Here is a 22,305-nt window from a genome sequence, read left to right as displayed (position 1 = left end):
CACACTTTCTGTGTGTTTGAGTGCGTGCTGCTTTAGTTTCAGTTCAGTTTTCAGATTTCCTCTGCAAAAAGCACATCAGAGCCAGGGACAGGCCAGGGACAGGCCGGGGACAGGCCAGGGACACTCCTGCCAGCAGATCCTGTTACAGCCCCTCCCCGTGAGACACTGGGAGCCCAAACCTGAACTCTGTCTCTGTGCTGCTCAGGGAACACTCAGAAGTGTTTCAGAGCAGAGCGGATGTGACTGATCAGCCCCTACAAAAGCATTGATGAGGCATCTCTGGGTCTTTCTCTGCTGTCACTCATTTGGGTTTTGTCAACTCTGCTGATTAATGTTGTTACAACAATCCAGAGACAGGTTGTGAAGGCAGATGGGAAAATGTCACAGCTGACAGACAAAAAAAGGGGGAAAATAGTATTTCTGAGCTTCTTAATGCACTGGTCTGTCCGACTGCTCCAGGAAACACTGAGCTCTTTTACCATGAGCCACTGAGAGCAGCACTCAAGCAACAGCACAGCAAGAGAAACACTTTCATTTGCAGAAAAATTTCTGTACTTCACAGCAATGCCACTGGCTGATCAATTAATCAGTGATTTGACCATTTGCTGCGAAATAAAATTAAATGGATGCCAGGAGAAAAGGGGTCAAGGAAAAAGATTAAGTTCAGCCATGAAAGGTTTTATCATCTTTTAATTTCTTGCATAATGTCATCATTGCTAATTGGTAGAGGCACCACGAGACAGATGAGATACATTTCTCTGACCAGTAATTTTGCAGGAGTTAATGAGAGACAGAGCAGTGCAAAGCATATCCAGGGGTACATAATCTAACTCACTCTTGTTTAATTATTATTTTTTGAGAGGAAACACCTCCCCTCCAAGCAGGGCTTGAGAGAAGCACGCCGTGTTCAAATTAATCTGCTCTCTGACCTGTCACTTGCACGAGTTCCTTATGCTCTGAAAGTGAAATCGTTTGGTTAGGAGCACCGGTGTGTCTCTTGGTCTTTCCATACATAACCACTGGGCATCTTGCTTGGCAAAGAGGGATCTGAGAAGCAAAGAGGGCAGCTCATGTACAGCACAGAAATTCTCCTGAAAACAGTGTCTGGTAAAACATAGCTGACTTAGGTCAGAGTTTTGTGCTGAAGGAGTTCTCTGTACCTTCTTTTTCAGACTAACATACTTAAAACCACTTAAAAATTAAAAATGGCATTACAGAGCTTCAGACGCTTCAAAACTAAGCTAAACTCACAACTGAAACTCTCAGCTTGTGCTCAAGATCCCCTGTGCTGGCACACAGTCATCATCTTCTCTCCCACAGTGCCTCCTGACAACACTCACACAGATTACCTTTGGATGTGCTCTGCTGCTGTTATCTCCATCTTCCTGGGTCAGGATTTTAAGGGCCTTCCCCAAAAACAACCCAAAGAGTTTAGAGCACAAAAACCTCTTTCTTTGACATATTCTTTTGTCTTATTCTTTTTTTCTTTCTGTACTGGCTCACACACATAGCCAGGACAAGTCCCAGTTCCCAGTTACTGGATTACCCAGCCTGGCCAGTTCCTCAGTGTGTCTAATTTCTGGTCCTTGGGGGTGCCTTTGAGTTATTTTGCTTTCACCAAGCACAGGGATGTTTGGTGACTTTCTCAGCAGCTGGAACAGTTGCCATCCAAGTGAAGGACACAGCAGCCCAGCCAGCTGGTACCCACAAGAGTAAACTGTGCAGGGGCAGAGAGCTTGTCTCTTCTGGCCAGAAAATAAAAAGCTGGATCAGTCTGGTTTTCACTTGACCACGGTGATCACAACTACCAACATCTGCAGGGTCTGGGCCTGCATTTTCACAGAGCTTGCAGAATAAGAACTGCATTACAAAGGGTGGAATTTCTGCAGCAATTTGGGACTGAAAACTGAAATAGCAGAAAATGGCTTTAAACCAAGCAAAAGTGACTTGTAAATTAGAAGGGACATGCCCCAACATAAAGATGTGGTTTCACAGCCTGACAGGAGAGCATTAAGCAAGTTCTGCAGTACAGTAAGTACCTTAATAACCATCCTGCTTACAGCTGATTTCAGGATAATTCCCTCCCTGATCTCCTGTACTACTTTTGCACACCTTTAACTCTCTACAAGCCCCTCTTGACACAGTTTCAGACACAGACTGATAAACATTTGGTATTGCTGGACAAGTTTCAGGGAATCGTTCCAGCCACAAGTGTGACTTCCTGCTGTGTCTTTTGTCTCCATCAAGAAAAGCACTCCATATAAAGTAGAAGGGATCATTTTAATTAGTAAGGTCTTGATACCTCAGCTGCTGCTCAAGGCTCAGCAACAGGGTCATTCAGATATGAGAGGGCTCCTGGAGCAAGTCCAAAAATAACTTTAAAGGCACCTAGATTGTGAGGAATGGGATTATGGAGGGCTGCAGGTTCTGGCCCCAACTTGAGCTACAGAAGAAAATCCCATTATCCTGTCCCCACACAGATCTTTGGGTGGCCTACTTTGAGCTCAGTGATGGAAAGGATTCATTGCTTTTAAGCTGTAATCTTCAGGTAAGAGATGAGATACTGGATTACACACTTAGTGAGTGACCATTAATAGGCAATACTACGGATTGCTGGTGGAATTGTTGCTGGAATAGATAAAAGATCTAAGTACATGGCTCTGGGTTTTTCATTACTTCTGTTTGGTTTTGTAATTCCCAAATTTTGTTAACTATTCTGTAGAACTACTTGAAAGAAGATATTTTGGGATATCAGACACAAATACATTTTAACCTGAGGTTTCTAAAAGCGAGAAGAAGAGGGGGCAGAGTCTCTTGGTTCTGTCAGTGCCGCAAGCCCGGAGCTCTGGAGCTCTGCAGGCTGCAGAGGGCAGCAGCCTCCAACCCAGCCCCAGCAGGGTGAGCTGCACCCAGGACAAAGCCATGTGTGCTCCTGGGGCTGGAATCCGCTCCCACACACCGAGTGCTGTGGTGTCTGTACAATTCCAGCCAGAGTTTGCCGTTTTAATACAATATTGGTTCTGCTTACTGTTGTGACACTAATTTGCATTTTAGTTTCTGATTTTATGATGTTGTTTTCTACATATCACGGTCACAATCTCAACAACTGAAGTTGTATCTAGTTATGCTTTGCATCTAACTCATATAAATTATTCTTTGGCCAGCACCATCTTTATTAAGACACCAGGCACACAGAAAAGCTGCTTTGTCCTTTGTGCAGAGTACAGGGAATGCTGCTCTCCCTAAGTGGAACCTCCTTTCTGACAGACTTTTTGTTAAGTGCTCTAGAAGTTCGATCAAGGGAAAGAGGTAAAGAAAGACATGATTATGAACTATAAAAGTGGAATATATGTTCTTTTACAAAATGTCATTCTCTATGTACCAGGCAGGTGAAGCAATCTTCCAAGAAAATCTCAGCATAGAAATTCCAAGAACTCTTTGCATTTCCAGGAATTTACTGGTTGGGATCTGTATCTTTGATTATGTCAGTGATTCAGCCATTAACCTGCCACAACCAACAGCTGAGCTCTTTCCATCCTTTCTCTTATAGAAATGGTGCTCTAATATGCTGCTTCTTTCAAGTGAGGAAATTGAAGGGAAGTCCAGCTGTTCAAGATTTAAATTTAATTCTCTTGGGAAGAAAAAGAAAAAAAAAAACACCATAATTTTCAGATAATTTTGTTTGCTTCCAGAAGCTGAAACAGAATATTGCAGGCTGGAAGTGACCTATAGAGATCACCAAATCCAACTCCCTGCTCTTCACAGGACTACCTAAAATTAAACTTAGGACTCACAGACCTAAAAAACCAAAACCAAACCAAAAACTAACCCATTTAAACTTGTAAACTATAGATGCTCAAAATTAACAAATGGGTGCATTTGCCAGTGCAGGGCCCCATGCTGGGACTAAGGTTAATTACTGCCCCAGTTAATTAGAGGACTCCAGAGTCTTCGGGAGCCTCCCCGAGGCTGAACCTGCAGCAGCTCCCTTGGCTCAGACTCCTCCTGGCTGCAGGGACTTGAAGCCCCTCTGATGAGAAGATCAGGCACTGCCAGTCTGTGTTTTTATGCCTTTTGCATCGTCCTTTGACCTTGTGGTGGAAGAGAGGAGTGCCCTCGCCCCTCTGTGTACAGCAGGTCATCACAGCCTGTGCACAGGAACAGATACTCTTGGCCCGTTTAAACTGTGTTCAATCTCCTCCCCACCTTGTCCACTTTGATTATTAAAATAAAATTGAGATCTAGGGGCAACTGGAATCCTGAGATACTTATTCCTCTGGCTGCACCAAAGTGTGTGATTAGACAATAATTCAGGCATCTGACCACAGACTGTTTCTTACATCAGAAACATCCCAGAGTTGCAAGCCAGCTCTGCTGGTCAGCTCTTTCCGGCATCTCAGTCCTCACCACTGAAGTTAATTACCTGGATCTAGATAATGAACGTCCCAAACGACCCTGAGGGTTAAGGGTCCACTCCTCTGCCTTCCCAGATCAGCATGATGATCTGTAAGGTGCTCTTGTAATGTGTGTCATGTAGGTGGCAATGCTGTTGATTCCCACTGTTGCAAAAATCAGAAATCCCTTAAACTCAAGCAGAAAATGTGACACCTGTTGGACCTTGCCAGCACAGCCCAGCTGTGTAATAACCACTGTCAGCACCACACTCACGTCAGCATGCCAGGCTTTGTTCTCCCTGCATGAAATTTCACAATTCCCTGATTTTTTTTTCCAGCCTATGAGTCTGATATCCTTCACGGTTCTGGCTGTAGCAGTTGTTCAGGTGTGATAATAACCAGGAGATGCAATTCCATTCCTGTGGCAGGGTGTCTGTGCTGTGGGTTTCACACTGTGCCCTGTCCCCTCAAGGCACCGAGGGCTCAGCAGTGACCTCCCAGGGGTCCCCTGCAGCTCTGCCTGCCCTGCCCAGAGCTAACTGTGTGCTCCAGGCTGGAAGCACAAGAATTTCTGCTGGTGGCAGGGATGTATTTGCAGGAAAGCAGAACTTGCTGTGAGTGCAAGGGCTCCTCATCTAACAGAACAGCCTCCTCTTGAAAACCATTAGCAGCCATGGTGGTCAAAACCAGCAAAAAATTCTAAAAAAAATGATACATTTTGAAATGTTCTCACTGACTTTTCCCATGTATCATTTCCAAAATTTCCAAATACCATGTTAGGATTGTGGATTTTTTTCAAAATCCAAAAATAAAAATAAGAAAACAATAAAATACTTTTCATAAAGATATTCCTTGCAAAGCAAGAGGGACATTCACTCATTTTCCTCTGATTCAGTGGTTAATTTTGAATTAAAGTGTTAAGTGTTTTCTGCCTCACATCATTGATGAGTAAGACTACATGGTTGTTATAACCATCTTTCTAACACCAAGCTCAGAGCGTTTAAAACTGTTGTTTTAAAAGGAAAAAAAAAACCCAAAAGCAAACAAAACCCGAAAATAAAACAAAACCACAAAACAAAACAAACAAAAAAGACACGGGGGAGGGGAGGGGAAAACCCATTACTTTTGTGCTGTTAACAAAACTAGTTAATGGCTGAGATCTCAGATCAGATGAGCTGCAGAGGGTACAGTGATTTTTCAGATTCCTGCATGATGTGCTGTTGGTGCTCTTTCTACTTCTTATTTCAGTGAGCAAATTACTAGAAAAAGCCAGTGTCCAATTTGTCACATTGGAGATAATTTTTCCTGTGGAAAGCATTGCGCAGAAGTGGTTTCTGCTTTAAGCTCTGTGCCACGTGTCACCCAAATATTTACTTTGCACACTAAAGCAACTCATCCCTAGATCTTATCTGAGGAGAATGGTGTTGCATATCTGAGTCACCCTTATCCTTCATGAGTAATCAGTGTTCCAAGAAAATGCTGCATTCAGACACCAAACAGGACAGGCGAGTTCCCAGCCAAGAGGAGCTGTGTTCACCTGTGATAAACTGGCATTTTAACTGGGAAAGGAATTCTTTCTCCCTGCACTGTATTTATGGCACACGGGGATGTTCACAGACACTGAATTTCTTGAATTACAAAACACAGCTCCAGACACCACTGACTGCACACAAACACCTGCTGGTGTAAACGGGGGGAGAATTACACAAGGTCTCTTCTTTCTATAACTGGAGGAATGGTTCAGATTTTTCTCCAAACTTTGTTAGCAAAGGACCTTTACCCATGGTTAGTTTTCCAGTAGCAGAGAAGTTATATCAAAATATGAGTTATCTGTAATAAGATCTCAATTCAGTTTTATTTTTGTCATGCTTTAACAGAGGTTGCAGTCAGCTAGGCTGGACCTGAACACAAAACAGCAAGAAAGAGACAACCTCGCTTCAAAGAACACACGAACAAAAATCTGCTTTGTGCCCCATTCCACCTGCGCAGGTGGGTGAACAAGGTCTGTCCCCACTGCCCTGATGGGTGCTCTGATGGACAGAGAATTTCTATGCCCTGTCCTGGGCCAGGCTCCAAACCTCCCAGAGCTCCCCCAGGGGTATCTTCCCCTACCTGGGTCACATAGGGCTTGATATCCAGCAATGCTCTGGCTCAGCAGAAATCCCCAGGTGAGGATTGACATCCTTTATCTCACACAAAGACAGTGTGTGAGTCTTTATCTTAACTCCACAGTTACGACATCCACAGGCAGAAACAGGGCTAGCAGCTTCATGCAGGAAAAAACACCCCCCAAAAATCTTAAATCCAGTTTTCCCACCCTATGAGAAGCTGTAAGCAAAAATGGGAAAGAAGCCGCCAGTATTGGTGAGCAGCTCCTACATGCAGCAAGTGGCTATTTTTTTACAAGGATAGGAAAAGCAATCATCACTTGATGGACTAATTTATGGTTATTGCAGCCTTGTTTGTCCCTGATAGCAAACATGATAAACAGGGAGCTGATACAATCTCTCTCCTGCCAAGTATCACACTGTTTCTCCTAGAGCAAGCAGGGTAATTAAGACTGAGAAGCAAAGCCAGTGATACACATGTAAGCCAAAGTTTGAACCACTGACTGCCCCCACAGGCTGATGGGGCACCCATCCCCTAAGAAATGGTCGTTTTCTCCCACACTGATTTCCTGATTTATAAATATATAAAAGGACTTTTATATACATATACATATACATATACATATACATATACATATACATATACATATACATATACATATACATATACATATACATATACATATACATATACATTCATTTATTTATAAATATATATATATATATATATATATATATAATATATGTATATATATCTAAAAGTCCATTTTTTCTACAGATATTATTGTTTTGACTCTTCCCCCCTTTTGTTTTTCTTCCAGAGTGTTTTCCCTAGACCTTGATTCCAGTTTAGGGAATAGTACATTGCAGTATCAACATACAGTGACTTTCGTAAGAAAATATTGTCAAAATAAAGCCTCTCCACAAAGCATTTGAGTTTTCATAAAGCAGCATCTTAACGTTTCTATTAAAATTGATTCATTATGATCAGTTCATTATGCACACCATTATTTTTTTTACATGAAGAAAACACAGAGGAATGAATAACTTGTCCAATATCACACAAGAAACCTGTGAAAGAGCAAAGATTTGAAAGGCAGAAATGGGATCAGCCACGGTTACTGTCAGCCATCCTTTCATATTTTTAGTTTAGCCTGGAGATGTGACTCTTGTGAGATGAGTCTGCAGTACTCTGATGTGTGTAGTGCACAAAGGGCTGAACCTCCACTTTGGCAGTGAAGCAAATGTGAGTAAGAGCTCTGTACCTGGTCCTTCATGTCTGGAGGAGAAGCAGGTGATGTGCTGTCACCGCTAACAGCACCCAACCCCACCAAAACATCCATTAACAACAACAAAAATCTCTGTTTCCAGAGTTTCTGAGTTGTGGCAACAAAAGGGGCATGAAAACTTGGAGTGCACGCCGTTCCCTTTCTTCCTTTTCCCATGGCAGTTTCCCAGCTGTACTGGGAAATATGAAATATGATTTTGCTTTATTGTGTAATCCCGACTTTCCAGGCTCAGGGGCTTCTTGCACTTCTGCAGCCTTTCTTAAATAAGATTTTGGCCAGGAGCTGAGCCAACAGCATGTTCTGTGCTGGGGATGTGAGTCTGCCAGGCAAACCCAGGGCATCATCCTTGTGGGAAGCACTGGGGTTGGGTTCCTCCTGTGGAGGAAGATCTTTGTGCAAAACAGTTTTGCAGGAGGTTCAGATGAATAAAGCCAGTTCTTACTGGGAGGGTCACACAGCCACTGTTATACTTGGTGCCAGTTATACTTGGTACTTTGGAGGTGCCAAACGTGTGGCGTGTTTGGCCACAAATGTGATGGAGGTGGTTTTGTCTCTGTTTCTCACCTTTCAAACATATTTTGATTGGCAATAAATTCAGTTAGCTTTCCCCAAGTCAAGTCTGGTTTTCCTGGGATGGTGATTGGAATGTGATCTCCCTGATTTCACCTCACCTGAAGAACATTTCCATCTCATTTTCACTGTTGAAGAGGAGAATAAGAGCATCTGACAATCCACCACGAAGCATCTATTTAACAAAACTCCAGTTCAGCTACAGGCTGGTTACCAAGAATATCCCAGCTAAAATATCAATGGTTATCAGCCTGCACAGAGATCTTTGCTGATCTAAGCTCGCTTAATTGGTCAGAAATTTAAAATGTTCACTGGTCTCAACAGTAGAATATCAGAGCCCCAGATACACCTGGCCCTTTTTATCATTCTTTTCTGCTAGAGAAGCACAGTGGGTGAGGATACACACTTTTCTCTCCACTGTCCTCAAGTGATTTCTGGGCTGCTTCTCACCGTCTCCATTAGCTTTCAGCTTAGCACAAAGGAAAAATTTCCAGGATATTGGGAATAACACAAACCAACCAAAACAACCTCTGGTGCAAGCCAGTCTCACAGCATTCCTTGTGTGACGGAGCAGGTGTGAGCAGCAGGCTGGGGCTGTGGCAAAGTGGGGTAATTATACCCTGTGCAGGCTGACTCCCCTTCCAGGGGATGTCACAGGGCAGGAGCCAGGGCCATGTCACTGCTCAGCCCTGGCTCCCTCCCCACACACAGACACTGCACAGACATGGATGAAGGGACCACACTTTGAAGCTTTTCCTCCCTCCCCAGATTTGCCAGAGCTACGGAAAGGTAAGAGCTTTCCAAAGGCCTGGGGTCAGCCCTGTGTTTGCTCCTCAGGAGGCAGGGAAAGGGAGGTGAGGAGGACTGGGGCACACAGGGAGTCAGGGAGTGTGGCAGCTGTGGTTCTCTGTTGTCAGTGCTAAATTTTTGTGATTAAATTGTCAGGCTCTGAAAATCTACAAACCTCTCTCATGTTCCTAAAATCTAGAGGCAAAGATTTTCCTCAGGACATTTTCTCTTTCTCCTAGAACAGATTAGAGATGGAAGAGAGGAAAAGGAGCTTTCTGTGAAGGTGAAATGAGAGCAGTAATAAGGACAGAAGTTCTAACTAATGCGCCATAGGAAAGGGCTTAGCTCACGCACAAAAGCACAGCACACACCTGCTTGCTTCAAGTGAATTTATTCATAATAACTTTGTAAGAGTTGCTAAACCAGCTCCAGATTCTGTAGGACACATTGCTTGAGCTGCTCTATCAGCTTTCATTTGAAGGACAAGTTTTGGACATTATTTTTAAATGAGTGTAAATGAAGTGCTGGCTACCCTTGGTTCATGCTGTTGGTAAGGGAATGTTCATCTATAAAAGAATTAAATTAAAAGCTGGCAAACATCAATTTTTAAAGCAATGATGAAGTGCTGGAAACAACTGTGTAAGGCTCCCCTCAATTTTGGAAGTTAAAAGGGAATGTGAAAGACACAATTGTGTTCATAGAGGACAAAGGCTGAATCTAAACTCAGCATTTCCTATCTTCTCTTTGCTCGAGCTGTAAGGCATAACCAAATGTGACCATGTCACAGCAGAATTGATGCAGGATCTCCCCAAAGTAGTATTTCAGCCCACAACAGAGCTAAGGAAAACCAAGATTAATTAACTGTTAAATGTCACTGTGGCAGAACAGGAACTGAGCCTATTTTTTTTCTCCAGCCCAGGTTAATGCACAAACCACTGGACAATACGCCCCTTTAGTGGTTATTACTCTATTTTTGGAATGGTAATTAGGGAGGGACAAGTTCTAATGCAATCCCAGGGCTCAGCTGTGCTCACCCTTCAGAGCAAGCACCCTTTAAACATGAATAAAGTTGTTCAGCTCAGGGGAACAAGGGATTATACTTCAAAGAGTAAAGTGAGGGACAAGGTTTAATAGATAAACCTGGTTTGCATCAAAGGTTGGCACAGGAAGCAGTGATGGATCTTATTCAGCATTTTAATTAATAACCTTGGCAGAAATATAGGAGTGGCTAATAAAATGTATGACTTAAGAAACAAATTATGGAAGCAGAAAATCTATTACAGGGAATAAGAAAAGTTAGAGACCTGTTGTGGCAGTATTTGTGTGCATTATAATGCAACAAAGCAGTGCACTTAGAAAACTACCAAAAATCCAGCTGCAAGCTGGGAGTTCATTAGTACAGAATGACATTGGAGGAGAAAGACCTGCTGCTGCTTAATGACAACTTAAATACAAACCATCAGCATGAGGTGGCTGAGAAAAGGAAATAAGTGCTGCTGGATTCTTCTGCAGACAACTTTTGCACTAAATACAAGCTGACATTCATAGCATTCCATTGACTGAGGACAGAGGTCACTGACCATTCATGAACAAGAAGGGTGAATCCACTGTACAGAAATGAAAAAGGACTCCAAACCTTGCTCTGTCCTGTGAGGGAAAGAGTGGAAAGGGGCAGGAATGTTCTCTGGGCTGGCTCGAGGGGAGAAGGTTTTCTGTAAAAGCATGATTCTGGCACAATAGCACACAGCAAGAAACTACTATTAATAATTCCAGACTAGAAGGTTTGTGAAAGTTTACAGTGTTTTGAATTGCTTTAAGGTGAGAGCAACAGGAGCAGTAAATGTATGGAATTATAGGCTGGGGCTCCCTTCATGAAGGATTAACCTAACATAAACATCTGATGTGGGACAGGACTGGAAAATCCAGGCAGTGCCTGCCTTTCCAGCAGCCATGTGAGGGCACATCTCGGGGAGGGAGTCAAGGCAGTCAACAGACAAGTAAAGGGGACCAGGTGAAGTGTTTGCAACAAGAAATATGGTGCATGTTCAGTCAAATCCCCTCTGCTACACCCTCTCCATCTGAGGAGGCTGGTAACCTGATTCAGGCTTAAAAGCCAGAATAACTGTGATGTTAAAAAATTAATTTCATGAGTAAAGAATGGGGAATTGGCAGAGCGTTCTTCATCTCCTTGAAAAGGTTGTCTACTTCAGATATAATGAATACTTTCTAAAGTCCAATTTCTCATTTGCTGCCAGCAGTCGTCTCTTTTAGCTTCTATTTAAGAATGAGAATAGGCAAATACCTGAGTGCTGCTCCCCAATTATGTTTGTCTGTATTAGAGCTGGAACTATTCCTTCTTGAACATCTGAAAACCCTCAGCACATTGTGAATGTTACCCGAAATGGCCGGCTCAGGACTAAAGGGAAAAGATTTCTGCACTGAGGAATTCAGTATTTCATTGCTAGCCAAAACCTGGAATTGAGTGCTTCAATCAAGTGAAACAGGCTCTTGATATTGTTCAAGACCCAGATGTAACTGCATGCCAGCAATGGCATTTTATGGCCACTCTTTAAAATATCAGAAATTTAAATTGCCTCATAAACACAGCTGGAAGGGCTAAATGCCCAGGAAAACACTAAACTAGCGATGGCAGGAGAACCAGAACACATTGCAGCAAACTGAAAGCCTTTGGGCCAGTATCCCACAAGCCAACAAGGCCCCTGGAGAAAATTCCAGCTATTCCTCCATACGTCTGTGAAACGTAGAGATCATTTACTATCATGTTTTAATTCTCATCTTCCAAACTACCAAAGTTTTGAATCTAGTTCCCTATATCCTTCAAACACCCAAATCTTAAAGTTTCCTCCCAATTTCCATGTTCGCTTTTTCCTTTCTCCGAACACACCCTCACTGAATGGCAAATCCCACACTGACATCAGATGAAGCTGGAATGGAGATTAAACACTTCTTGTAAAGCCACAGCTTGCTGAGATGCCATCCTTGAGAGCCGGGTATGAACCTGAGTGTTAGTACTGCACAGAACTTTGATTTTCAAGTGGAACCCCTTCCCAAGTAGCGATGACAGTGCCCGTGCCCCTGCAGGCACATTTCGCACCAATCCCACCCTTGGGGTTATTTAGCCGACAGGGACATTCAGGAGGGACGTGCAGAGCTGCCGGTGGGAGCTGGAGCGTGGGGCTGTGCTGGAATTTCACAGCTCATCAGCTTTGCTTGCCTGCTCCAGGCTGCTCCTCACACCCAAATACCAGACCCTGGAGCAAATCAGAGGAAGATGACGGAAACTGCCTGCCCATCCTTCCTCGGAATCTCTCCTCCCTGGAACAGAAAGGCTTTGCCATTTGCACCTTATTTTCACTGAATTGGCTCTTCGTGCATGTACCTCAGGGTGTGATTTACTGCTTTTTTAAAATACTGACTTCCACAGGACTTAAAGTCAGCTTTATTTTCCAATGCAAACCGGTTGATATTCATATGTAGACGAGACTAGAGAGAAGACGGGGAATTGTTTTGGTGGCCCTGGGGCTCGGCAGTTCTGCCTGCAAATCGAGCACTTTGAGTCACTCTGCTTCGGCCAAACCCAGGAGTGCCCCAGGGGCTGCTGTGCCCTTGCACAGAGCTCTGTTTGCTCAGGGTGACTGCGGAGAGTGCACACCACTCCTAAGGTATTAATAGTGACACTCCTGGGTGTTACTGTAGGCAAGTTCATAGGGAATTTTCCTGCTCTTCAGGAACTGCTTCCTGATAGTTCTTCTTACGACTTTTTTTCCTCCAGGGCTACTCACGCTGTTCTCTCCCCTATCTTCCTCTCCAACATCTGAAAAAGAGGGAAATCTCTTGCTCTAATGGCAACAACACCTACAGGTTTGGGCGCCCCAGCCCTAAAGGGCTCTCGGGCACCTTATACACGGCTGGAAGCAAGATCCGAGAGCAGGCACTTCTATGCCAACCTAAAGGGTCTGCAGAGCTGCACAAACAACCCTGGAAAATGCCTTTCCTGGCCCTCTGGAGGTGCAGCAGTCAGGCCCAGGGGGTATCCAAACCCCTGTGTTGGTCCCACACAGGCTCAGGAGGCTGCTGAGCCCGGCTGCCCTCCCAGCCTGGGGCAGCCCTGCCAGCACACACAGCTGCTGCAGCACCAACAGGACACTGAAAGTGAGCGAATCCAGGGCTTTGTCAACAGCCTCAGCCCACAGTTCTATCTGTGCTTGGCAGCTGCAGGAGATCAGACACAAACCTGGCATCCCACACTATTCCCTGCTCAGGGTATAATTCCCCGCTCATTCGCTCTGGCACCTGGTGTCCTACACGTTTACCTGGCGGTGTTATCCTGGTTCCTGGCTGGGTGGTGCCAGGATTAGTCAGTGTGTGCTTGCACTCAGCGCTTCACTTGACAAGTTCTCGCTGCCTTAGCCATTATTATTCCCTCCTACCCCGTGCCTCTTGCAGGTGCCTGCCTGGGCTTACAGGCACTGGATGGATTTCAAAATCCCTTTCCTCTTTTTCCTGTTTCACAGCGGGATGGACTCTGCAGAAGTGTCACCCAAATGGACACCACCCAGTATTTAGTGTACCCGGACAGGAATAAGACAAAAACTTGGAGACTCTCTGTAATTTCCCCCACTAATCCCGGTCCCAGGTGAGCAGCTCTTGGCCAACGGGGGCAAATGTAACATTATCTATCACCACACTCCTGAGCCCACAGTCACTACTGACTCTATTTCTTCTCCCGCGGTTCTCACAGCTTCATCCTACCCAAATTCTCTTGACTCTCACCTTTTTTCTTCTCAGTGGGATCTTCATGAAGCTTCAACAATGCCGTGTTAATACCTCTGCCATTCCCAATCCATTGTTTTAACTCCTTTATGACAATTATACTGAGATGCACTTTTCTCCAGCCATCCTCTCCAATCCTTGTAGTTGCGATTTCCTTCGGCATCTTTGGCCTTAACATGGCCAGTGCTGTATTTCTGATTTTTTTTCTCCACACCGTCCTACCCTATTCCCTTTATGATTCATTCTGCTACCATTTTTCATATCACCTGCCGTTCATCCTGGTTCGTGAAAATTACGGCACATCTTCCCTGGTGATATTTTTAAATTTCTTATCTTTTTCTCCCCGAGGGGCTGATGCTTTATCTCAGCACTACTGATCCTTCCTCTACAACACTCCGTGCAAACAGACCTGTTGATTCCATCCTGCCTTGCCCAGCAATTATTCCGCTGCTCTTCTTTGACCTCACACTTTCGGGCAGTTTGTGCATCTGTGCTCCTTTTCGCAAAAAAACTTCCCTTTTCCCCCCAAAATACTCGCTGATCTGTGCGAAAAGGCTGTGCCTTTCTTCTGCAAAGGCCTCTTACAGTAAATGTTAGTAGGAAATCACCCGGTCCATATGGGTTCAAGGGGCAGCTAGGAATAATTAACGCCTTTCGGCTGACAAATAATAATGTGTGTAATACAAACACACATCTCCATCCGTGCCCTCTTCCTCCCCGCCTTCATTGCGAGGATCAGCTCCTGCTAACACCTGCAAAAACCACGTTTTGTGGCCTCATCTTGCTCAGAGCCTCAGGCAGCGCAGTCATCCATAATAAGGATGTTTCCCAACAAAAGCTTGTCACCTACCGATGAGACAATAGTTTCACAGGACAAAACTGGTCACGATAACAGTGGTGATAAGGTTGCACAATAACCCGAAGAAATACAGAAGTGAATTGCCGCTGATTGCGCTGACTTAATCACACGTGAAGGTTTTTCACAGGTGCCCCAAGTGCGCTCTTCCCTTCCTTGGCTGGTTTGACAATCCATAGAAAAAAAAAAAGGTTAACTCTTGTGCAAAGGTAACTCTTTCAGTCAAGAGTTCGCACACTTCGAATAGTGTTTTCTGGGGGAACGTTTTCAGCTTCCCAGCACAAAGAAATACTTTAAAATGGTATTTTCTGCTCTCCACCTTCCTCATCATGAAGTGTGACAGGAACTGACTGTTCTTCAGCCTGCAAAAAATCCAGAGCGTGAGAGCAGCCGATTTCCCTCTAAGCACCACCTGAGCTTGAGAACTAGGAACTACAGAAGCAAAGGCAGGGCACGGAGAGTCAGGTACAGAAGGTTTTATTTGTACAGAAGGTTTTATTTTGGCCTCTCTCGGGCAGGTGAGCTGCAGAGATGTCCGGAGAGAAGCAGCGTCGGGAGGTGCCCACGATGGTGTACGAGCCGCACTACGAGCGCTACAGACCCGAGCCCTCCGCCCCGGAGTTCGGCCAGGAGGGTGAGCAGGGCTGCGAACCAGCACCCGGACAGGCGCCTTGGGCTCACTGGGGGTTGGCTTCCAGCACATCACCGAGCACGTTTGGGGCCCAACCTTGCCTGCATGTGGTGGGATTAGAAAGCGTCGGTGCCAGCACATAAAACCCAGGGTTGGGATAGGATCTCCTAATAGAAACGTCATCAAAATAGCAAAAAAAAAAAAATTTGTTGGTTTAGCTAATATTAAAAAAAAAAAAAAACCAACAACAACAAAACAAAACATGGTTTATTGCAGCTGTATCGCTACAATAATTCCATATTCCTCATGTGCAAATGTTCAGCAGCAAACTCTACGTGGATGGGCTGCGTGCTGCTTTAATTGTCACCTGGTTTTACAGAGGTCTGGCCTTTTCCTACCATCCCTGCTGGCCAGAGCTCCCCTCCCCAGGCCAGCTCTGCAGCCAGGCCCTTACAGGGATGAACAATCCCTGCCCATGGGGAGGAGCTGATAATTCAGCTGCAAGAGGGTGCCATGAGCTGCTGCTCTCCTGGGTTGGCTTTTCCTTCTGAAACCAGGCACTGCTCTCACAGCTGCACAGGTACCTCACAACACTCCCCATCTTTAGTGACTGTACCTTGGTTACCTTTCTGCGACTGAGGAAATTTTCATTTACTGGACAGAACTGGAGAAAAAAATCCAAATGGGAGATCATATAAGGCTCAATGTGTCAGTCCTGGGCCTCTAAACCTGACTCATTTTCAGAGCATTTCACTCTGATCAGCTATCCTTGGAAATATTTTTGTCTTCAAAGATCTCTCTGGCCTCTTTCTAAGCTCAGCAGAGCTTGCAAGAGACTGGGGAGTAGGACTCCCACTTGTGAGCCACTCAGCCAAAGCACAGGCACTGCACACATCCAGATCCTACACTAACACACATCGAGTGGGAACTCACTTGTACTAAGCACATTCCTTTTCTAGAGCAGAATGAAATTATTTCGTTTTTAATTTTTTACATTTTTTTCCCTAAAAATGATACCCCCTAAAAACCAAACGAAAAAAATCAGAGAACACCTCCAAACCAGAAACTAAACACCATCCCCACCACAAAACCCAAACCCCATTGCAAATCTCTACCACTTCCGGCAAGCCATTCAAAAAAATATTGCTAACATGTTTTTCACCTTTGCCACTGTATTTTATCTTTGGAAAATTCCAGCTTTATGTTCCATTTGTATCCCTGTGGGCTCATTCCCTGGTTGCACTCACATGGTTTGTGAGAAGCTTGAGCACAGGCTGGACTCCAGCTCTGCTCTGCCTGGGGTGAGGGTTTCTCTTGGTGCTGTCCAGGTGTCACCAACCAAGATTTCTGTCCTCCTGTCCCAGACCAGTCCTGTTGTTTGGTACCACATCCACGCTAGCTTGCTGTAAAGCTTTTAACATGGATTTATTTTGAATGTATTCATAAATGTATTTTTTTAAATAGTCATTCATTTCACCTCAGGTAGGCTGACTGCATTCTTAATTTGAAAGATTAGCAAAAGAACTGAAAAAGCTTCAGGTGTCTTAGTCACCAGCTTTCCTTCTCCCTAAACAAAAGGAAAAAGATATTTTAACTTTTTTTTTTTTTCTAGAACAAAAAGTATGATACCATAACTTTGTTGAAAGCTGATAAAGTTTAAACTAGTACAAAGGCTCTAAATAGTGGTAAGGGTAGTTCCCACTGAAGGTAGAAGGCTCTTTTGGCTCTGCAAACCCACAGATCAGTCCAGTGGCTGTTTCTCCCCGTGCTGAGTTTGGCACTCCCTGCCAGGCCCCTCTCCTCTCACTCCACAGGGTTTTTAGGAGCCAGAGCTGTTTGCACTTACACATTTCCCCCTGTTTTTCTTTGCACAGGGGGCTACGAGTACCCTTCTCCCCCACCCTACTCCTACAGAGAGACCACCATCGTCGAGGAGCCGGGTGAGCACAGGGGTTGTGTTCTGACAAGTTTCTGCTGCTGCGTGCCAGCAGGAGGGAAATGGGCTCAGTTTTAACATCCACAGACAGGGTGGGAGTTTGCTGACCCAACCACAATCTCATAAGATGGAAAATTTCCACAGAAATGTCAGAAGATAAACTAAGACAAGGGACTCAGATTTGATTTTCCAGCATTAGCCAATCTACACAAGTTCCCATTAAAAAAAAACAAACCAAACCAAAAAGGCCAGAAGCCAGAGCTTTCAGAACAAATAATTTTAAGACCAGTGTTCCTGTTCTAGTCACATTTATGGAAACAGAGAAGCTCAAAGGAGATGCTGAGGAAAAGCTTTGAAGAACAGCCAATAACACCTCATAGAAGGAAAGGAGACATACATTTTTAAATATCCCTAAAACCAGAAGGCACTTGAATTCAGACATGCTCTATCCTATCTAACAGATACCTTCCCACTCCTCAAGTTTTGCCTCAGGCTACAGTGTGAAGTTGTACCCTAAACATGTTAGCATCCTTAAAATGGTAATTTTTGCTGAAGACATTTCTGAAAAAAGTATCCTTCATGTAGCTACAAGGGGCATACCCCTCAGGGAATATGATAGGCAAGTCTAGACTGCAAAAACATGAGCTAGAGACTAACTGGGGACAGCACCAGCAGCTGTCTGATGGCATTTAGGTGTAAGAGGAACTGCTTTGTTCTCCTAACTACTGAAAAGTTGATCCAGAAAGTTCCCCAACATCCTTCAAATCTCTTCTTCAGGGAGAGCAAGAATTTCCATATTATTTTTAAATATCAGAAGACAAGTCCCCAGTGTCAGAGTACATCCACCAGAGGGTGGTGGGGGCTGCCTGACTGGGGATTATCCCACAGACAATTCCCTGTGTGTGTCCTTCCCCGAGTTAACACTGCAATGCATTGGGATACACAGAACAACCAGCACAGTGGTTCTTAGAAATACATCTGAAATCAACAAAGACAACACAGATACCATGTTAAGAACCCACATTCTCCCAATTAAAGCTTTATAACTTGCAAAATATTTCCTGCGCTTCTAATCTGGCTGCTTCTCCTCTCCTCCTGAACCCAGTTTATTTGGTGCCCCAGCCTCCCATCATCGTGGCAGGGATCTTCTCCAGCAAACCAACATCCACAATCTGTCCTTCCTGCCGCCAGCACATCACCACCCAGGTCACCTACAGACTGGGCAAGCTGTCCTACCTCCTGTGCACCAGCCTGTGCATGGTTGGGTAAGTTTTCACAGGCACTGGGCAGAAGGTTAAAAATGAGTAATTAAAAATCAAAGTTCTAGTCAGTGCTCATACAGACAGTTTGCCCTTCTCCACTTGATGAGAAGCTATCCTGTCCTTTCTAGACACAGTCATCATGGCTACAGGGGATGCAAACTTGCTAAATTTAACCCCGTATGTTTCACTTTTCGTGAGACAGGCAGAAATTAGCAAAATGTTGTCTACTTCCCAACTGTAACTTAGAATCAGGCTCAGAAACAGACTCATGCATAAGATGTCAGAAAAAAAGATTAATTTTTTGGGAGATACTTTAAACATTAATGGACTGGGGAAAGAAGTGGATTCATGCAGTGGAAAGGCAGACAGAACAAGGCAGGGGAAAATCCCAGCTGTGGCCAGCAGCAAAGGCAAGGCAGTGATCATTCTGTGCATGTCCCTCTCCCCTTCGGCTCTAGGTGCTGCTTCGGGTGCTGCTTCGTCCCTCTCTTTGTGAAGATCTTCAAGGATGCAGATCATTACTGCCCATGCTGCCACTTTCACATTTATAGATACAAAAGACTATAGGAACAAAGTTTACGCAACCAGATGATGAAAAGCCTCCATTTCCTGATGGCATAAGATTCTGCACATGAAAGTACTCCTGGGAAACCCTCAGGACTATGCTTAGGTTCTGCAACTCCCTTGCTCGTGAACCCGCCCGGTAAACTCCAGTTTACCACCACATGGTTGGACTGGCTTTAAACCAAAAAATACTTCAAGACTAATCTGCCATGTCACTTAATTAATGCTCTATTTGATTCTCTGTCCTGTGCTGTGAAGTTTCCAGCTGGTGAGTACTTTAGCTCCTCTCAAATCTCCCACCCAGCTGTGACACAGACTCCTCTGGACTTCTCAGCCCACCACTAACCAAGGTTTGCACGTGGATGTTTCAGAGAAGCTCTTACCTTCTCTGCATTGGAACTGACTGGTTGGGATTTCATTTCTCTCTGCTCTTCTCCCTCCAGGATCTACCCCTGCAGGGCTGTGGGTGGTACAGTGTAGCTGATTATTTATTAACAAAACACTAAGTTATGAGACTGTCTTTATTCTGTTACGTATGAGGTAAGAAAATAAACCTGTTATTGTTCACAATACTGGCAGAACATCTGCTGTCTGCAATGCTGCCATGCCCCGTTGCACCCAGAGCAGAGGTGCAGGTCACTGGGACACTTCACATTAACAAATGACAATCCAAAAGGCAAACACACAAAGAAGAAAAATCAGCGAACACAGCTCGAAAAAAGTCACCACAACACAAGGCCTTTATTTTACCTCTCAGCCTTCTCACTGCAGTGCATCATCTCCCAAAGCAGGACTTACTAGACTTTACCTTTACACAGAACTTTACAGTCACTTTTCTTGTGAAATGAAATATCTGCAATTACAATGCCCAGGAGGAGCCCAGACCCTTCTCAACACTGATAGCTTACTGCTGGCTGGAAAAATCAGCAGAGGAAGAGAAGAAACTCGTGTATTTCCATGTTATAACATGAACGCTTTCACATTGGCACATTGATTGCTGAGGGCAGGGGGGATGTGTGGCAACAGCACTGGGCTGCTCCCCAGCCCTGCTCCGGGCACTGGGGCTGCACCACCGGGCACTTAAAGAACTTGGAGAGCTCCTTATCCAACCCCTGTCCCTGCGGTGACCAGTGCCCGTGTCCCTGCGGTGTGTGACCAGTGACCAGTGCCCGTGTCCCTGCGGTGTGTGACCAGTGACCAGTGCCCGTGTCCCTGCGGTGTGTGACCAGTGACCAGCGCCCGTGTCCCTGCGGTGTGTGACCAGTGACCAGTGCCCGTGTCCGGCTGTCGGTCACTCACTGACCGCGGCCGCCGTGCCGGGCACCGCCCCCTGCCGGGCACGGGGCGCACTGCGCGCTCCGCCCGCGGGGGCACCGGGGAAGGGACACCGGGAAAGGGTCACGGACACCGGGAAGGGTCAAGGACACCGGGGTCAGGGTCACCGGGGTCAGGGCCACGGGCAGAGCCCAGGTCAGAGCCCCCAGCAGCTCCTCCGGCGGCTGGCACTGCGACACAGCGAGGGCAAGCCCCGGCTGTGGGACACTAGCGGGGTTGAAGGCAGCCATAGGAATGAGCTCCAGAAGGGCACTGCCCACCAGGGCTGTCACCCTAAGGCAGCTGTCACCGTCTGCATCACGAACTGCTCCTACTCAGCTGATGCCACAGTTTAGTTAAGCTAGGCTGGGCATATGCCTATGCCTATGATTTTTACTTCAACACCTACACCACTGCAGCCTTTAGACCACAGAAACCCCAGTCTCCAGACTGAGACGCGAAAAAACCGTATTCAATCCATGTAAAAACTGTTAAACCACCACTTTGCCAGCCCTACATGAAACCCAGAGCCAACACCTCCCAGCCACCTCAACACCCAGCCCACCCCCAGAGCAGCTGCCCCAGCTTTCACTCCTCTCTACCAAGGTCAGTGACTGTCCTTCCCCTGGTCACCCAACCTACTGCCACCTAAAGGAATACAAACCGACTAAGATCAAAGGCAGCAATGCACATGGCAGCACAACAGCTTTTACCAATTCACACATTTTTTAGGATGCTAGGATTTTTCTCCATTTTAAAATCTGTGAAACCACAAGCGTTGCTGTTAATTAGTGGTAAATAATGCACCAAGTCAGCGACATTAATCAGGAAAGGTGCAAAACCCAAATCCACATGAATACAGACATAGCAAAGAAATTATATATGATTTGAGAAGTGCAAAAGGTATTTAACAGAAGTAGTTAGCATATTTTTACACCACAATTTGTAGACACAGTAGCTTTACACAACTGTTTAATAAAAAATAAAGGCTTCCAGCCATAGCAAATTTAATTTCCTGCTGTGCTTGGTATACAGCTAACTTCAACATCACCTGGGGCAGAAATTAAATAGAACACATTTGGAGATTTGGAGCCAGATTAGGACATATCACATGTGAACATTTCCCCCTTTTCCTGACCCCAAAAACCAGGCAGGTTTAACTGCCAACAACAAATGACACTTGCTGCTCACATATCAAACAGCGACACTCTGCACCTCAACACCACAATGTTTCAGAAAAAACAAGGGCTCAAAACGTGGAAGCTGATGTACAAGTGAGAATTCACCTTCTGGCCAGCACACCTTACATTATTAATGCCGTTCCTGACACACAATTTAGCTGAACCTTGTAAACTTCATCTACTTGATCCAACCAAAACCCCTCTGAGTTCTGAGCAACCCAAGAGCTGTAACTCCCACTTCTCTCCAAAATCAAGAGCCAAGACACCAATGCAGTGTTTACCCTGGGCTGTTTATTTACAATATGTACAGTTCCTACAGAAAACGATTTCTCACAGAGGATATCAAACAGCAACCCCCAGCGTGGCTCCCATGTGGGCGCTGCCGCCCGCAGCCAGGTCTGAGCTCCGGAGCCGGGTCCACGGGGGATGCGATGCTGGCACAGGGGATGCGATGCTGGCACAGGGGATGCTGACAATGCTGGCAGTGCTGGCACAGGGATGCTGGAGTAGCTCCGGAGGGCAGCAGCTGAGGTAGATCCGGGATGCGGGAGGCACTGGCTCTGCTCGTCCTGCGGCAGCACGGCCGGCTCGGGTCGCTGTGCCAGCCCGGCCGGGTG

The 22,305-nt window shown here is 45.4% G+C and overlaps 1 protein-coding gene across 3 annotated transcripts; it reads left to right on the top strand.

The window, feature by feature from the left end:
• The first annotated feature begins 8,868 nt into the window (after positions 1-8,868).
• On the top strand, positions 8,869-19,755 carry LITAFD (LITAF domain containing). 3 transcript variants are annotated; one of them, XM_066197997.1, is made up of 6 exons: positions 8,869-8,935; positions 9,073-9,150; positions 15,319-15,434; positions 17,306-17,371; positions 18,473-18,632; positions 19,088-19,755. In XM_066197997.1, exons 3-6 carry the CDS (start codon positions 15,332-15,334, stop codon positions 19,194-19,196), a joined length of 438 nt encoding a protein of 145 aa, XP_066054094.1. In that variant the 5' UTR covers positions 8,869-8,935; positions 9,073-9,150; positions 15,319-15,331; the 3' UTR covers positions 19,197-19,755. The 3 variants fall into 3 exon arrangements, with proteins under 3 accessions (XP_066054094.1, XP_066054095.1, XP_066054096.1); XM_066197998.1 differs by lacking the exons at positions 8,869-8,935; positions 9,073-9,150 and adding an exon at positions 14,967-15,009; XM_066197999.1 differs by lacking the exons at positions 8,869-8,935; positions 9,073-9,150 and having other exon boundaries at positions 15,318-15,434.
• The last annotated feature ends 2,550 nt before the right edge of the window (positions 19,756-22,305 follow it).

The sequence above is a fragment of the Chamaea fasciata genome, unplaced genomic scaffold (assembly GCF_029207755.1).
Source record: "Chamaea fasciata isolate MVZ Bird 193981 ecotype frontalis unplaced genomic scaffold, bChaFas1.0.hap1 SCAF_16, whole genome shotgun sequence".
Lineage (NCBI taxonomy): Eukaryota > Metazoa > Chordata > Aves > Passeriformes > Sylviidae > Chamaea > Chamaea fasciata.
Note: the sequence above shows the minus strand (reverse complement) of the source record. Positions and strands in the feature narration are given on the sequence as shown.

Bases quoted from the DNA above. Each gene is read 5' to 3' on its own strand.
- LITAFD (XM_066197997.1), top strand. From the start codon at position 15,332: ATGTCCGGAGAGAAGCAGCGTCGGGAGGTGCCCACGATGGTGTACGAG. The intron at 17,372-18,472 runs GTGAGCACAGGG...TCCTGAACCCAG, and splicing joins CACCATCGTCGAGGAGCCGG to TTTATTTGGTGCCCCAGCCT. The intron at 18,633-19,087 runs GTAAGTTTTCAC...CTTCGGCTCTAG, and splicing joins ACCAGCCTGTGCATGGTTGG to GTGCTGCTTCGGGTGCTGCT.